Source organism: Chelonia mydas, chromosome 7, assembly GCF_015237465.2.
Source record: "Chelonia mydas isolate rCheMyd1 chromosome 7, rCheMyd1.pri.v2, whole genome shotgun sequence".
NCBI classification, from domain to species: domain Eukaryota; kingdom Metazoa; phylum Chordata; order Testudines; family Cheloniidae; genus Chelonia; species Chelonia mydas.
The window spans coordinates 23,726,490-23,744,883 of NC_057853.1; the positions used below are offsets into that span (position 1 = coordinate 23,726,490).

The following is an 18,394-nucleotide window of genomic DNA, read 5'->3' on the forward strand; positions in this document are numbered from 1 at the left end:
AAACTGACAGCTCACTGGGAACCGCTTAAACACACACAGTATTTCATTTTCTGTGCAGAGGTCAGTCAGTGCAGCTGCAGTCTGGCGTTATTAGATGCTGGGATTGAGCAAGGCAATTAGTGAGCATGCATATTACAAGGCAGGGATAGTCTCCCAGGGCAAAGGCACCAAAGGGGTCATAGAGCGCTTCATACCGTCTCTCAGGGGCAAGCGGGAGTAGCTTGCTGCCAGGAGAGGGAACGGGGGGTGAGGGGGGGAGCACTGAAGCAAATGATCGCACGTTGGAGAGCTCAGCCAGAGAAGAAATAACATTCTAGGGAAACAGCTGGACATGGGAAAGGATAATGGGCCCTGGAACTGGGCAGCTCACTTCACCCCGGAAGACTGGTCACATTTATACCCTGCTAATCTGGGATGGGTTAGCTCACTTCTGCCAGAGCCATCGCAAGAACGTAATGAGTGTTAGGAAAGAGGAACAGAACCACTCACAGAAGCTGCCTCTGCTAGTTTTGGCATCTTTTTGTTGTTGGTCACATGGCACCAGAAAGAACTTCTCTCCCTTTTGTTTTAATAGCAGGTGAGAAGCATGTTCCCCTCCAGTATATTACAATGAGCTTGGCAGTGGTTACTAGGGAGCCATTTTGAAGATGCTTCTTGTGAGCAAGTGGTTTCCCCACCCTTCTCCAAACACCATCTCCTCAAGCTCGAGTAAGTCAGAGCTTACCCACTTCCTGGGGTGGGGCTTTAGTCACAAAAGGAACTCAAAACAAAGTAAAGTCCAACTCAGGCCTTCTCAGCCCACACCCAAAGTCTTCTCTATTTAGAGAGCCACTCCCATCTCCCTTCTGTCTAGCTAGGGTAGCTGCAGGCCATTGGACTGGAGATGAGGGAGGTGTATATTGAACCCATGTCTTCACAGTGTTGTGTTACGGCTCCTGGCTGAGCTCTGTGTCGACTTTTCACAGTAGCACTTGCCCTGTGTTCATGCAAGCCTTTTAGCATGTGAAAGTAGAAGGCTTGAAGCTTTTGTCTTACTTTCTGAGTTAAGATTATAGATTTTTTTTTTTTAAAGGAGTAAAATGCAAATGGTTGCCAGAGATGATATGTCATATTCCCTCTGGGTTTGTTCCAACCCCATAGACTCAGACTTTACGGCCAGAAGGGAACATCGGGATCTAGTCTGACCTCCTGCACATTGCAGGCTACAGAACCTACCCACCCACTCCTGTAATAGACCCCTAACCTCTAGATGAGTTACTGAAGTCCTCAAATCATGATTTAAAGACTGCAAGTTACAGAGACTCCACCATTTACCCTAGTTCAAGCCAGCAAGTGATCCATGCCCCATGCTGCAGAAGGCAGAGAAACACCTCTCTCCCCCCCAAGCCCTTGGGTCTCTGCCCATCTGACCTGGGGGAAAATTCCTTTGCAACCCAAAATATGGTGATCAGATAGACCCTGAGCATGTGGCCAAAACCCACCAACCAGAAACCTGGGAAAGAATTCTCTGGAGTAACTCAGAGTCCTCCCCATCTAGTGTCCCATCTCTGGCTGCTGGGGATATTTGCTACGAGCAGTTGCAGATCGACTGCATGTGATTGTAGACAGTTTCATCAGACCATCCCCTCCATAAACTTATCAAGCTCAGTCTTGAAACCAGTTAGGTTTTTCCTCCCCCTGCTCCCCGTGGAAGGCTGTTCCAGTAGCGGTGCAGGGACTGAAATGGGTTTCCCTGCTGCGACTCACCCATGCTACTCAGGGGTGCTGTGGCACCAACAGTGCGTAGAGAAGAGAGTCTTCAAGCTCTCAGTGCTCCAGCTGCTGATGCCAAGCCAGGGTGGAGGTCAGAGGCCTGGCTGGGAGCCCCACTCTACTCTGCTCTCTCTCAGTTTCCTTGAGGGAGACGGGAACTCACTGGTCATTTTCAGGTTAGGTCCAGTCACTCTTTCCGTAACTGGACAAGCTCTATGCACAGAAACAAGCTCCTCCCTCTCATGAAGACACATCAAAGGAAAGCTACAATAGCTTTATGTACGCCCATATTTTATTAGAACCTAAGTATTGTCTCCAGCACATGGCAAAGTTTCCATTAACTGGAGTATTTGACTTTGCAGCCTGAGTAATGTTCTTTTAACAAGAAATGTCATTGTCAAAAGAGCCTACAGTATTCCGGCATCCACATGCCATTGAAATTCAATGGGAGTTGGGTACTTAACTCTTAGGCTCCTTGGACAATGACAACTGTAGTTTTTTGTAAGTAATATTAGCCATGGGGGTTGGGGGGAGCTACGTTGCCCTATAGCTTTTTAAAAAAATGTCTTAAACCAGGGAATCCAAAAGTTACTAATTATGAAAACACAAACACTGGAAGACTTATCATAATGTTGTCTTTGTATCCTCAGCAGCCCGTGTGCTCTCCATGCAAGGCAGACATAAATCTTTCCCCCCCATCACAGATACATTAAAAGTTAAATCCTCAGTACCTTGCCTGCTCAGTCAAGGACTCACATGTGGTAGAAACTGGGAGAGACTTCAGGAGTTCCTAGCTCCTAGCCCTGTACTGATTTCTTCTCAAGTGGCACCTTCATCCCTTCCTCCTTTGGGGAGCATAGGAAATTCTCTATGGGCTGGATACAAGTCTCTCAAACTTACAGAAGTACCATGCACGCCTTAGGAGTTGCGTATGGCTCTTCTTTTCCCATCTGATGGGTGTGGATTTCCAAGCTCCTAAAGCAGCTGAGATGTGAATTTATAAGCCCTGTAGAGTGCCCAAATATAAACAATCTGCTTTTAATAACTCCATAATCACCCCTGAAACTTCCCCAACCTTCGCAAAGGCACCAGTCCTCACCAGGATCACATTAAAACAGACTGTGGAATATCTGGACCTAGCATTTTGGAGTTGTGATGAGCCATAAAATATTCTGAAAGTTTTCCCTGCAGTTGAACTACTTCATTTTTTGAACCCTCCTCTTTACAGTGTCCTGCCCAAATAATCTCAAATGTTGCATAAAACCCCTATGCTGGCCTGTGAAATTCTAGGTCAATGGGTTTTTTTATTTTTTGGTGGTGTCAAAAATCAAACTTACCAGGTATGACTACAATGCACACTAAGCCCATGTTTCATTTGGGGTGCCCTTAGCATGGCAGGTCATGTGTGGAGAGGTTCTCACTGATGGCTTTGTGAGAATCAGAGGGCCTGCCCCATAAATCCGAACAGTGGAAGACTCCCTGCTTTGTCTATAGGCAAACCCATCACTTTGATTAAAAGATGGAGCACAGCTCAAGCCAGCATTTAAGCAAGTTCCACAGTATTATCTACAGCTATTGTGCAGAGCACCATTTACAATTCTGTCCCCAGAGATCGGATGAAATCACTAACAGTGATGATGCTGGTCCATCAACGCGACAGCCATGCTGGAGTCTAAGAACACCCAGGGAAATGGAGGATACCAGAGTGTCACAATGGAAACAAAACATCTGTGAAGAAGGTTCACTTTGAAGCGTCTAACAAGGCAAGGAACCAAGAGAATGTAAACCTTTCAAGATGGCTTAAAGGGGGGCTCAGGGCTCCCTCAGCATCCTGCTGGTCAGCAAAAGCCCATTTTGAATGAGGAAGGAGATAATTGATGCAAGCACATGGAAAGATACAGAGCTCCTCTCTCAATGGCTTCTTCGGTTACAGACATCACTATAAGGCTGCATCTGATGGACAATAGCTAATGCACTATAGTCTATAGTATAACTCCATTCCAGTGTCTCTGGTTAACTACATCACAACATACAGGAGACTCTACAAAACTGTGCTTACTGAAATACAAGCAAGGCTATACAAAAGCTGTCCACCTTTTTCATACAGTACCCTGAAAACCACTTATCAAACCCCACTCTGTACGATTAGTTGTTTCTCTACAGACACTGCCGTATTTCACTGTTAGGAGGAGCAGAGTGACACAGATTAGCAGACAAGCAGCTTTGCTGAAATGTATAAGGGCAGATTATCAACAGCCAGCACCAGAAGCTGCTTTGTTGAAATTTAAGTCCCAGGTTTCAGGCTGGTGTTTGACCCTGGCCTGGCAAACAAATAAATGGAGTTTTCCTAACCAGTCACTAATAAGTTAAACCCCACTTCATAATCCCCCCCAAATAGACTACAGTCATGGGGCTCATCTCCCCCAAAAGTGTCACGCACGTCCTGGCAGCCAGTGCTCCAGTGCCTGCCACACAGGTGGACAGGGTAAAAAATAAAGTAACAATCCTGACTGAGAAAGGAGGGAAGAGAAACTGGAGCTACACAAGTCAGAAATGGATGGACATGCTTGAGAAATCTCCAGAGTTCTTACTAAAGGAGGAGGAAGTGTAAATGTAAGCACATAACAGACACATACCCAACTAATGAGAGACTCAGCCATCAAACTGATTGCACATCACATCACCTTAAACACAGGATGTGTGTCAAGAAATCCAATTGGAGGAGAAGTGATGCTTTAAAAAAAATGGAGGGTTTCCAAGTTTATTTGTTCTAATTACCCAGCTCATGTCACTTGGGGGGGGGGCGGGGGGGGGAAGACTTGGAATTCATCAGGGCAGTGGCATGGCACAACTGTTGTAATTGAATCATTCCAGACAGTAAGACAAACGCAAAGGGTCATAGACCACAGATAGCTTCCCCTATGCTAGCCCCCAATGCCATTCACCAGTGAGACACAATGAAAACACACTAATCTGAAGAGATACTGGTCTAATAATGGCCCATTAAATATAATGAAAACTCAAGTGTGTTATCTGTGCCTGTCGCCTGCATTCAGCCTTGGCACGGCTAAACAGGCTCCAGGATAATGAGTTTACAGAGGAAAAGCTAGTTTGATTCTCTCTGATTTGCAAAGACCTTTCCTCTCACTGCAGTTACACTGATTACCTGACAGGATTCCCATTCACACAGAAACTCACTAGCTTAGGGAAACCGCACAGCCACTCACCCTCCTGGCTGAGGGCAGAGAGCCTCTCACTATGGCATCAGAGCTGAAGTGAACCCCCCCCCCCCCGGAATATGTTCTGCTCCTTCACTTCAGTGATCTCCTGTTGTATAGAAGGGTCAGACTTTCCCATCCCATCACTGTTCCCTTCCATTTCCTCCCATGTGTGCAAGTGGATCCTGTTTCATGATGTTTATTATCAGCTGGTCATATTGCCCAATCCCTCCCCATCTGCCATCCCGCCCGCTCCACCCCGCCCGCTGAGATCTAAGGAATGCCCAGCAGAAAAGTTTTGGGCATCAAAAGAATCCTTCAGCTCACATCAATCCAAACAGCAGCCTCCATCACTCTGATCCTCAGGCTGCCCTCAAGCAGGTGGCTAGAGTTCCCTCCGCAACGTGGGGACCTGGTGCACTCTAATGCTCCAGGAAGCACCAACGCTGTCTTGGCTGGAGTCCTTGGCACAGGGGGGGGGCGGTGTTGAGAAGAGCTTCCTGCACCAGAAGCATCAACTCTCTGTGCAGGAGCGTCTGCCTCAGCTCAAGTTTACAGCTGGGCAGAGGTCAACAGCTCCTAACACAGGGTGAGAGGAGAGCCTTGAAGCCAGTACTGTGGGTTTCACAGCAGCCTGGCAGGGGACCAGGAGCCAATGGGTGAAGTGGCAACGCAATGTACTAATACCCAGACATTCTCCCCTGTGCTTAGAGCAGGCGGGTAGGGAGGAAATACAGTGGCCTTGATAGAGAACATGGGGCCAGGGGCTTTGACATGAGGTTCGTTAGGGAGCTGCTGGCCCCCTTACTGTCTTCTGTATCAGCTTCTATCTTATATAATGAAGCCAGAGCTCAGTAGCACCCAGCCCACAAGTGCATTGGGAAACCGACACTTGGGGGAACCCTCTATTGTGCTGGCAACAACGCAGGGTATTTCACTGGTGACGCTGCCCCACTGGGCTGAGCAGCGTCTGTTCCAATGTCGGCAACATTAGCACCAAGTCCGGCACTCAGCCAGCTTGGCTGACTCAGGCTGTAGCTTTGAGGGTTTACCTGTCAGAGCACCCCAGGTAGCCTTGAGGCAGACTGACAGTGGTCTCTCCGGGGTTCCTCAAGAATGGCTTGAGGGTAACTGCTCACATTTGATCAGTGCTGAGGGAGGCACCTGCAGATTTGTCCAACATCCCCCCCCAACCCCCAGCGGATCTCTGGCTTCAGTTTGGTGGCTCCAGCCCTGTGAGAGTTCAAACAGTGAAGAGAAGGAGCATTTTCCTGTGACTTTGTTTTATTTCCTTCATTCAGCTTCCAAGTCCACAGGACGAGCTTCCTTGCATGTAGCATTTCCAAGGTGCAATAGGGCCATTAATCAATCTTTTATATTGCCATGTTCCTTGATGGCCCATCTAATTTTGATAGCTTCTGGATGGGCAGGGGGACTATTCCCATGCCTGGGTTCACAAGTTCAGAGCAAACATTCTCAGTTATAAGGCAAAACTTGTGTATTTTCTTTAGTGGGAATCCCAACATTACAAGTGAGATTAATGCATGCAGCAATTTACAAGCATTTCATAGAGTCTAAACACCAAAGACATTCTAAGATTAATACCTATTTTGATCAAAACAAACATACAGGTGAGCTGGTCTGGTCTCCAGCTAGGAGTTTGTCCGTTCTTAGCTAATGCCTGCAGCCTGGGCACGAGCTGGCATCTGGCCTCCCAGCATCCCGGAGTCTTGCAGGCACCAGCGGCCAGAACGCTGGCTCCGCTCCAGGGACTGCACCTGTCCTATTGCAGCGTTGCCTCCTCGCTCCTCACAGCTCCATATTTTCTGCCCCTCTTGCTGACTTTCTCCAGACACAGGAGCCACTGCCCACCTCCTGTGGAGCAGGGCCCCGATCTAGCAGCCACCGCTGCCTCCAGCTGTGGAGGGGGAGCGGGTCTCTTCCTGACTCGCTCTGATGCCCAGACCTGCCAGCCCAAGCACGTGGAATGAATCACAGGAGGGCAACTGTCCCCCTACTGACATAGCTCCCCTGGAGGGTACCGTTCGAGAAGGGGGGCTTGCAGGTGAGCCCCAGGCTCTGGTAAGTTTTGCCCCAACTCAGAGGGGCTGAAACTGAAAGGAATTACCATGATGCAAGCCTAGAACAGCCTTCAGGACCCCAATGTTCAGAGTACCAGCCAAACGAGTCCTACCTCCAAGGCAACTGTGGAAGGTTTCACCATAGCAGAGTCAACACATCCGCTTTCTATCAGACAGTATTCTAATGAGCACCTCGTAATGAGGCTAGAGCAACTCCTCCTTCCCACCTCATTCTTACCTACCCCATGGGAAGGGTTGAGGGTTTGGTAACAGGTATACAGCTAGCTTCAACAGCAGAAGCTTGATTCCTTAGTGCTTAATAAAGACAGTTCAAAATCCTGTGACGCATAATGCCAAGTGAAACGGAACCTCTGCTGGAAGAAGACTGAAGTTGTGTGTGTTGTAGGATGTGAATTGCAACTCTAAGCAAATCCTTAATCTATCGGAGAGATATTTTGCAGGCTATTGATTGCAATGTGGCTTGCACCAAAGGTGACAGAGACAGGATGGCTTGTTGCTGCTCTCCATTCCATGGCTTTATCTGGTCCAGGCTGGGCAGAGTCCTTTCATTGGAACCTCCTCCCCAACACTGTCCCTCAGATGTTTACTCCTTCTGACTCCCATCAGAAACGCCCAGAGGCCAGAACAGTTAGCTCTCCCCATTTCTGCCTATCCTTTCATTGAGATGGGGTAGGGGAGTTGGGTTTATGTATTTCCCTGCCTGAGACTCTGGTGTCTGAAAATCAACTCTTGAATTACAGTAACTCCCATTTAAAAAGATTAGCAACCGTATACTTTGCACTAACATTTAGTTAACACAAAACCAAGGACGGGGTTCACACCATTTTGCACTGGCCTTTCCTCAGTCCCCACAATAAGGATATAACACAGTCTCAGACAGTAACCAAATGCAGTAGGCAACAGAAGTGTTCTCAGGAGCCCAGCGTTTAAGACGTTTTTATTCCGTTATGTGTTACATTTACGTTAGTTATTACCAAAATACAGCTCCCTTTTGACATTCAGACATTTTGATAGGGAAAATAGATTTATTTCTAACAGGGCTGTTCGTTAGCCTTGAATGCTCTAACGCTGATTTCATGATCCACTCATCCTCTTTAGGCTGCAGGGCCTTCCTGGGCTTCACACTCACATCGCACTTAGGGCCCAAGCCCTCACCATACAGACTTCAAGTTTCGCTCATTCATCTGCTAATAACCAGTTGCCTAAGTATTCCCAGTTTCATTTCTAATGGCTTCTACACAAAACACTGCAAAGCTCCAGCAAAGGAGAGCAATCACTTATGCAGTGCTTGTGCATAGCAACAGATATTACAGACCCATGTTAGCTTGTGACCACATCCATAAGATATAAATAAGAAACAGATTAATCCATTGTTAGAGACCTAGAGAAAATATAGCGGGTTCTCCACACCTGTGCATATTCACAAGCAGAACTACTGGACACCAGGCTCAAGCAACCTTCAGGCCACTGGCACACGGAGAGGAGGTACAGCTAGGCAGAACCAATCGCTACTAAGCTCAAGGCAAGAAATCCGCAGGTTTTAAGAACAGAGAACCCCATGATCCTAGCTACAAATACACACCTCTATGTGGCGCACCAGAGGCTGGGAAGACACTAGGAGACAAGCTGCAGGTTTCAGTTAGCATGACACACCTTAGCACTGTGTCTAGGCCAGAGGCCACTGAAAAGAATAACGTTGCCTGGACAACTGTTACTGTTCTGCCGGCACAGTATGACAGAATCTCTGATTTAATCATCACTATGTAAAGAAGACTGGAAAAAGCAGCTGCTTGACTCGGCCGTTAGGACCCCAGTTGGTGGGCTGTAACCCAGAGAGCAAGCCAGGGGTCAGAAGGAAGCAAAAGGCTCACCAGACACAGTAGTGGAGATGCAGTTAGCTATCCCCTTTGCCAGGACTGCAGCATATTTGCACTAGGAGCAGAAAACAAAACAGATGTTACGAAAGCTTCTTCCAAACACTGGCCTACTCCACTTGGTAACTGCAGGGAGAGATGTGTACAGGGACAAGGGATACTCTATGGCAAAGGCTTTTTAATTCGGGACCTCAGACCCCAGAACAGATAAACATCCAAAGCTATCCAGCATCCAGGTTGGTAAGTCCCTCACAAGCTCTGTGTCCCCTCCCGTTAACAATACCCACACAGCTGACGAATGCCTTCCTGTCCCAGTCAGAGCATGACCCTTGTGCAAACTGTCCTCTTCCATTCAAGGTAACAACTCTCATAAAGGGCCAGACCTCAGGAGTGCCCTTAAAATAGATTCTGCTGGGGTGTTCTATTGCTGACACTTCTACAGGGCCTGTCTGAACCCTAGGCCTCACCCGGAGGAATAATAAGTATAAGCAGCACTGGAAGGGGATGTGGAGAAGTGTCAACATGAGACATTTTTGTTCCAAGTGGCTCTCTCAGTCCAATCCGATGGTCTGGAATTAGCTGGTTCCTGGAGACATTTCTGGGAACTCCTTATACATTTCCCAGATGATCATTTTGTCCATCTGGCACTGCTGCCCCTCTTCTTCCTCAGCCAAAATGCGCTGCAAGGTACCTTGCAGGTCAGAAAGACGATGCTGATGCTGCAGGTAGGATGTGGAACGCATGATCGCATGCATTAGAGACAGATACTCCATCCTCAGCTGCAGTGGGGGGAGACAGAGCACAATGCAGTATTTAAATGAGATAAACAAGTGTTCCAGATTCCAAAAAGCATTAACACTGGAACAGCTGCTGCGTTACCATCAGGAGTGAGATTCCATCGTAAGCACCGGCTTTTCTGTGGGACTCATTAATATCTATGGAATCTTGATGCTCTTCCCAGAGCAACTTACAACAGTTACATCAACAGACCCCACTCATCTACTTTTAGTGAGGGGGATAAAGCAAGGAACTCCTTTTCCCTTGGAAGTCCCCAGAGGGAAGGGACAGCAGACAGTTACCCAGGCTGGGGAGTGAACCCACCAACTGAAACTTTGAGAAACGTTTCTCATAGGTAAGCTCTTCCTACATCTTTCTGTGAGTGGATGGAGGATGGATGGGGCAAATTTTCATGCCTTTCCCTATTCACAGCTGATCCCGGCACCCTGATCACTGTAGTGGTCCCAAGGGCTGGAACACCTGATCTGACAGCAATGTGGGGGCTCTGTGAGGTACAGAGAATTGGCAACAACTCCCTAAAAGGAGCCTTCAGTCAAGTACCTGGACTGTGTCATTCCTCCAGCTGCTACAAGGGCAGACTGGGCTTGCCTCACTCTCTGGTCCTGTTGCTGAGGAGTGCAAGCTGGCCTATAGTTGCTGAGTTAACAATGGGCCGTGGGACTCCAAGGAGTCCCTGTGTGTTGCTTGGTCTAAGGCCAGCTCTGCCAAGCAGGCTGAGGACAGGAAAGAAAAGGGATCCAGAAATCACTGATTACTCTATTCCAGAGCACCCATTACTCACCTGGGCCATTTTGCTTCACTGCTAGAACCTGCCTCCTCCCCTCCCCACCATGGCTTGGGTAGCCAGAAGCCTTCTCTTCCATTGCACTGGAAAGCTCCCTTCCTCCCCAGGTCCCAGCCCCAGTCCCTCTGGCTCAGCACCTTGTCTCCAGGGGAGAGATCTGCAATCTGCCGCACCGTTATGTCAATCATCACCATCATGTCCGTGTGGTAGAAGATGTTTGCGGTATCTTTGCTGGCAAAGATGTCCTGAAGGAACTTCAGCACCGAATGTGGCGGCTGAGGCTGGTGTTTGAAGATACAAACCGGATCATCTGGGGGCCAAGCCGGGGAAGGGATGAAGGCAGGTTGTCATAGAAAAAAGGTCTGTGTTAAAATCTACAGTCAACATTTGTTCAAGTTCTCTATCCACCTTCTTTGGGGTGAATCTCTGCACCAGGACTTGAGCTCCACGTGCCTTACTGAGGATGTTTTCCCTGACCTAAGACAGCCACTCCAAAGCACTAGTTCAGACACTACGCCATGCCTGGTAGCTGTGAATACTGGGAGAGCACTGGTGAGCACAGTGCCTAATTCGGGGCAGCATAATTGGGATGACAGCTCTGCAGGGCACTGAGCTGAGACCAAACTCATATTAGTCTAAGTATTAATCATTATTTGTGTTTCACTAATACATCACAGGGAAAGCTCATTACTTCAGCACCACCCAGCGCCCCTCAGAACTTGCTGGCCTCCCTGAGCAGCTACACTCATTTTCTTCTCCCTGGTTTATTATTTTGGTGCAAAACCCCGTCAACAGCCCCCAGTCCAGCCGTGCTTGTAGCTGAAATGAGCTTTCACCATGGAGACCAGCCTAATAACCTACGTGGAAGCAAGAAAATAATAAACGCCTCCAGGTGTAAATAGGCCAATAGCATCTCTGCTCTCTTCAGAGCAAAATATTCATACACATCCCAGAGAGGCTTCTGAAGTGCACTGGCCCCTCTCCTCTGCCTTAGGGGAAGGAGGAAGCTGGAGTCTCCCCCAAAAGATTATTGCCACCAAAGGGTCTCAACTCCTGCTGTTCTTCTGTAGCCACTCAGGGTGAGGTGGTAGCATTAGGTAATCAGGCAGTGACAGAGTTAAGTAAAGGCTTTGGAAGGAAGTCAGGTGGACAGCATGGAGGCTATATGCAAGTCTGACTGATGTTGTCCAAAGACCATGATTTACAACCTTGAAAAGAACTGAAGCCAGAGAAAAGAACCAAGTATCACAGACACAGGAGAGATTATTTAACAGCATGTCAACAAAACGAAGCGAAGGCAGCAGGGCCCCAGTGCTCCAGAAGGTATTAAAAAGCACAATGCCGTGGCAGATAAACAGGTAGAAATACTTGACATTGTGCTGACTGAGAGCTGAGCTTTATGGGTTTCCAATGATCTGCTTTACAAATACAGTGGACTTAACGCTATAGTGGATCTGGCAAATCAGGTGGGTGATTTGAAAAGGGAAAGTGTACCTGTAAGCAATGTTCTTTGAGAACAGTATTCCCTCTAGACCCACCATCTGGGGCACCTGCTCCCCAGCATGGGCCATCAGAGGAGTGATTCAGAGCTCGACAGACAAGAAAGGCAGGCAGATCTTGGCACGTGGGGTACAGAATACCGTTTCAGGAGGGCCATGAAGACAAGGGAAAAACTGGATTCCATTCTCAGGAGGAGAGAACGCTGCTGTGCCATAAGTAGGCTCAGCAGAGTTCAATTGTTAGAGTTTTCTAATCGTGAAGAATTTTTATTGATTCTTATTTAAGATTTTTTCCCTTTTTTAAACTATATTTATTTCCATGGTAGTTGGGGGTAGGGCTGGGGTTAGGGCAGTGTTGACAGCTGGGCTGCAGGGGGCTCCCTGTGTGGCTGGGAGGCTCAAGACACCAGGGTACAAGGTGCAGGGGAGGCTGTGGTCATCCTGGCTCAGCAGAGGGCTCCCTGCTTGGCCACTGGGCTGGTGACACCCAATCCCTGCAGGCCCAAGGTGTGGGGAAGCCTGGGGTTCTGGACCAGTGGAGCAGGGACTCCCAGCCAGGACTGCAAGGAGAAGGATGAGCCCTTGGCTTCCGGGGAGGCAATCCCACTGCTGAATGGCTCCTGCCGGCAGATGGTCCTGCAGTCCTGGTTGGTGAGTGAGTGGGGATGGGCACCCTGATCTCTGCAGCACGCCCATCCCCACTCACTAAATTCTTTTAGTCACTTTCAGCATTGGCTGAAATGGACTTTTACCTACAGTTCTCAATTAAAACCGAATCCTGCCAAGCCTAGCCTAGCCATTCCCACAAAAGGCTGCACTAATCTCGGCTCATGGGAATCGGCTTGCAAGAGAACATCAGTCCACCTGCCGTTATTAGTTACTTAGCAGATGTCATCAGCAGGGCTTTATTTCAGACAGTTTCTTCCTCAGGAATGCAGCCCTGTCCACCTCACACTGAGAGTTGTATGAGCGCAGCAAATCTTAGCGAAGCCATGAGCTCATCTGCCAGCCACCCTCTCTAACTCTCTGACCTCTGAATGATATCAGCCTCAGCTCTCTAGCTCTGTGCTGCCATTAACCTTTCCCACCTGCTGGGAATGTAATAAAGTTGCAGAAACACTCACCTCCCCTGTTCAGTAGCAACAGCACCTTCTCTGTGAAGGTCTTGACATTGGAGTGCTTGCTCACTGTAGTCATGATCACATTGTGTTCTGGCACTAAGAGATGAAACAGGCTCACTTGCAATGACAGATCTCTTTGCAACACATTTCAGGTTGGCTTAAGTGAGCAGCAAAGGAAAAGAAACAAAATGCTAAGCCTGTCTTCACACCACTTACGTGGGAATCTTTGGGGTGTCACAACCATTGCTGTGCTCAGAATGAGAATGTCAGAGGGTTGGACAGAAAATCGCCTCCAAATTTAATATATAAACACTGGAATTTACACTTTCTATTTGCACCTGGTGAGCTGGCTTGCTGCTGGCTCCCATCCAGGGGATCAGAGCAGCCTTTGGAATACTCTGCAAGGCTTTACACTCAAACATTACCTCCATTCTGTTTTAGATCCAACACTTGAAGCCAGAGGCCCCACCCACCCCACTATAGGATCTCCTTCACTTTGTCAGGTCAGCAATACCTTGGTGGGCTGTCACCTTTTCAGACCTCAAAAGTAAATAAGGGCTGGGCATGTAGTTGTATAACACTGCCCAATAGAAAACCCAGGTGCTGATGAAGTGCACTGCACTACATGACCCCAAAGCCTAAGCATGGTGCAAAAGGGGTTCTGTGAGGCAGAAAGTGTCATCTTTTGTATGAGATGACAAACCGATTAGAGGAAGATCTAAATTTTTGCAAGAATAGATGGGTTAATCCTAGCGTCCTAGCCAAATTCTTACTTGAGTTATATTGCCTCCCTAAGGTTTTGTTCGAATACAGATTTATTCATCTCTTCCTGCTCTGAACTGTTGGGTGGAACATTGCCAATGCGTTTCTGTGGTGGGGATAGGAATCCCGGTCTATACTGTTTAGTTTGTAAAGTACTTCAGGATCCTTCAGGTTGAAAGGAGTTAATCTATTAAGAGATCCTAAGAAAGCTTTAACTACCTCTGCACTAGTGAAGTGCTAATATTCTGATAGACTCTGAAGGCTTGGGAATAAAAATTCAACCTACTAATAAGAAGCCTGAACATCATTTAGCAAGTTCTCAGAATACGAGAACACGTCGCTCTGCTCTCAGCTTCTCGCTGCACTCCAGGTGGGGAATAATCCCCCAGAAATGCACTGCCCATCAAGTGTTATTGCCTAATTACAGAAGCCAGCAAATGCACCGGGTAACAGTAAGAAAGGATAATGAATGAAAGCAACCGAGACAGCATACTTAATCAATCCCTGTGCGATAAACTCCTATGAAATTAGAAACAAAATCACTACTACCTGAATGTTAACGAAACGGAACATAAAACAACGGGTAAGCTATTGGACATGTCCTTGCTGCTTTAGCCTTCCCTCTCCATGAAGCCAAGGATAAAGGCATTGAACAGAACAGCAGCAAGGAAACAAGACGACAATTACAACATAGCAACAGGAGATCTTGCATATTCAAGATTAATAAGCAGAATCCAAGACTAGGCCCTAATATTACACTTCCATCTTCTAATGCTTACGGACTCCAAAACTCTTGCAAACAGCAGCTGGGAGAGGTTAAGCTTCTTTCCACAAGACTAGATCTTTTGCCTATTAGTAAGGAGCTCACCACGGTAGGCATGATGAGGGATCAAGAAATCCAGGAGAAAGTGATGCCTAGCAGAATATGTTTATGAGACTGACCCTAATGTATCTACGTTTAATGGGATTCAGGAGGCACAGCCAGGGATAAGTAGCAGCTCTGCCAATCACCTGAAGAAGAGAGAAGATTAGTAGTTGTGCAATTATACTGATACGTGCTCATTACAGTAGTTAGATGTTCCTGTGAAGTTAACCCACACAAGTGCACAGCACCATATAAAACCCCACCAAAATAACTAACTGAAAGAGTGGAGGGAATCATGTGGGCCCAGATGGCTTGGCCTGCCCCAAGGGGTTAATTGGTTTTGACAAGCTTTCACTCACTTAAAATGGTATTTTCACTTGGAATCCCAGGTGGGGTTGTATTTGCCAACTCAGTCCTGGCCAGAGAATGGAGGAGTCAGGGACTGTGTTCACTCACTCACTCTCACACACACACCTGGAGACATTTTCCTTAGTGGGCAATTAAAATCACCCCCTGCCCCCAAAAGGCATTCTCTCTCTAGGTCCTTGCTCAGTGCCTACAATGGAAGGCTTGGAGAATTAGAAGAGGGAATAAATAAGAGAAGGGAGCTTGGCAAGTTAGCACAGTGCAGCCTGGAAGTCAAGAAACCCCTCCCGTAGACCACCAGAATCCTGTGAAAGTGAGGAAAAGTAGTGTCACTGACCTGGAATGTGGAGATCAAAGGCCAGAAGGACATTAACAAACAGGTCAGGCAGTTGCTCTGTGGTATCTGAGGGCAGCCCATCTTCAATCACATCCAACAGGAACTGGACAAACTGTGAGTTGAGGTGCTCTGTACATGAGGAGAAAAGGGCTTTCAGTAGTCGGTGCTGATCAAACACACTGCCCTCCCTGATGCAAGACATTGCCTGCTTCTTTTACACTTACGAGCATAAATCAGCTGCAATTTCAGCCACCCAGGAGGTAATGCCCTGGTCACTAGATGGCCAGCTGTGGGGTCTTTGTGGTAGGAGATGTGAATGGCTCCAAAAAAGAACTATACACATTTCACAGCAGTGCTGGGAGCAGGGCACCCGATGAGCAGTTTTGCCGAGTAAATGCATTCCCAAATTTCTACTCTAGCTACTGTCCCAGCAGCAAACCAACCAAGGAACATAAGCATTATGGGCAAGAAGAGATTTATATTCTTGCTCAGTAGTTTAGTCTATTTAAAATTAATGCAAATCATTAGTAGTAACTCATTTTAACCTAGCTATTAGGAAAGTGCTGCAGCCCATGCAAACAAGGCCACCTGCAGGAAATAACCACCAGGTTATACTAGGAGAGGAATACATCTTTCTGAAAGCTTGGAGAGATTCATTCTGTGCTCCCCATTTCACTGGCTTCAGAGATTGTGCATCTTTATCATGGAGTCTAGTGAACTGGCTAAGGAGACTCCTACACAAACCTCTCCAACAGCAGCTATGTCTCTCAGGGATGTGGAGAATCCCTCCCTTTACTACAGCGTATGTCTACACTGAAGCGCTGCCGCAGCTGTACCACTGTAGTGTTTCAAGGGCAGACAAGCCCTTAGGCTTCTTGGCAATGTTGGGCCAATGACTCTCCTTTGTTGTGCTGGTGCAAAATTGGGAGAGGGAATAGAGAAGGTGTAGGAGGCTTCTTTCCCTCTCCTCCCATGCATGCGAAAGGGGGAATCCCCCTCTAGCACTCTGGAGCGGTCTTGGCCACCAGGAACTGCTCTCCGCAAGATGTCTAGGTAGAAGCTTTCCCTCTCTGCAATGCATTCAGTTCTTACCATAGTGGTGATATGGCAGCGGCTCTCCCATAGAGAATATCATAGCCAGAACCAGTGCAGAGTAGCACATCTTTTGATGGTCTGCAAGATAAAACCATAGATCCAGCCATTAATACTCAGGTGTCTGCTCCCTGGTTTGAAGTGATAAGGGATTTAATACATATAGGAAGGTAGGCGACTACGCTCTCCCTTTTTAAGGGGAATCTCAGCTGTGATGCCTAGAAAAGACATCCAGCCAATTAATGATGGCAAAGCAGAGGAGCATTTCAGGACAGCTGGCGTGCTGCAATACAAAAAACACACGTATGTAACTTTATATGTATTTGACTGTATCCCTCTCTACACTGTTCACATCATCTGTAATATTCCAGTGTACACTCTTTGGGACCAGGACCATGTTTTCCTGTGTTTGAGAGCCCCCAGCACAACAAGCCTTGATCCTCATGGGGGCCTGTGAGCACTACAATGATAAATACATTAACAGCACAGGATAGACTCAGGAAATCTAGATTTAGTTCCCAGTTCAGTTGCCATATTTAATTTCCCAACATGCACTCTTAAAAAATAAATAAATAAAATAAAAGCAAGCAGCATTGGAGAGGATTTTTGGTTCCCTGCAGCTCCGCCAATGCACCTCAAACCTGATTTACACCACCCCCTATTAGTCTAATCCTGTACTTTTACTCACAAGCACACGCCTAGCTCTGCCAAGGCACCTCTCTTCTGACATATACTGTGCCTGCTAGTCTAATCTTGGACTTCTTGTGAATGTGAGGTCCAGTACCAATCACGTGTTAACCACTAACACAGATGGCATCTCGACATCTGAACCTGCAAGAAAGCAGTTACAGACAAAAAGTTCATGAAAGGTGGTAAGAGTTAAAAAGAGGAAACCCATTTTCATCTATGACCCAAGGCAGGGTTTGAATTCACATCTGTAGAGAAGACAGGCCACTACCGTAACTCATGTCAGACTCTAGTCCCTCTCATGTATTTTACACAGAATTTGGAAAATACAGTGAGAGAGACATATGGGGGGAACAATGGGGGAGACATAGCAGGGGAGTCTGATGGGCTGAAGTTTCCTTTGATACATATTATTTCTATAGAAACTGCATAATTTATCCAGCTTTGGAGGCTACACTCCAGAACTACACCAACACATCAGCTAAGTGCTCCAGTGGAAAGGGAAGAGGCAAAAGAAGTACAGTGGGAATGAACACGGCAGACATATGTTTTCAATCAATTTGAGGATCATAATGAATGTTCTTGGTTTTTCCATCTTTCTTAAGAGGCTCCTAATAAACATGACAGGTGAATAATTAAAATCTCCCTGTGCCGTCCCTGGACACCTCCAACAATTTATATAATAACTGGAACCAGAAAAGCACCCATCCTTCTAGTCATCTTTAAATATTTCCTGCTTCAATTGTTAATATGTCATAGCTAGGTTTCTTTGCTACTGTGTCTGCATTCTTCCATTTTCAATGGATCAGCTCTGGCTAAGTTTGTTTAACGTCACCTGAGACTCCGGCACACAATGCTCAAGACTCCAGGTGTGCATTCTGCTGGCTTTCCAGGATACACTTGTCTCATGCATCAATGTGTCCCACAACCTGCTAGTCTAGCACAATTTGCACTGGCAGTAGCTATACGTGAATGCTCCACAGAATCACAACCACGGTCTTTCCTGAATCTTAATTAGCTGGTGTGTTTCAGTAGGGGTTTATAGGAGACCCACACAACAGTGCATATGTCACAATGAAATACAGTATATAGCCCCTCAATTCCATCTGGAAGATTTCAGGAAGTGGAGCATTAATG

The 18,394-nt window shown here is 47.1% G+C and overlaps 1 protein-coding gene across 7 annotated transcripts in view; it reads right to left on the reverse strand.

Annotated features, from left to right (window-relative positions):
• Positions 1 to 7,991: 7,991 nt before the first annotated feature.
• Positions 7,992 to 18,394, reverse strand: part of NCKIPSD (NCK interacting protein with SH3 domain) — a 95,254-nt gene continuing 84,851 nt past the window's right edge. For 6 of the 7 annotated variants that reach the window (XM_037903897.2, XM_043550836.1, XM_043550833.1 and 3 more), the window contains 5 exons: positions 16,571 to 16,651; positions 15,479 to 15,607; positions 13,152 to 13,244; positions 10,666 to 10,838; positions 7,992 to 9,725 (listed from right to left, as the gene is read on the reverse strand). In XM_037903897.2, coding sequence (XP_037759825.1) covers positions 9,522 to 9,725; positions 10,666 to 10,838; positions 13,152 to 13,244; positions 15,479 to 15,607; positions 16,571 to 16,651 — 680 coding nt within the window. In that variant the 3' untranslated portion in view covers positions 7,992 to 9,521. The remainder of the gene's footprint in view (positions 9,726 to 10,665; positions 10,839 to 13,151; positions 13,245 to 15,478; positions 15,608 to 16,570; positions 16,652 to 18,394) is intronic. The other variant, XM_037903898.2, reaches the window with a different exon arrangement.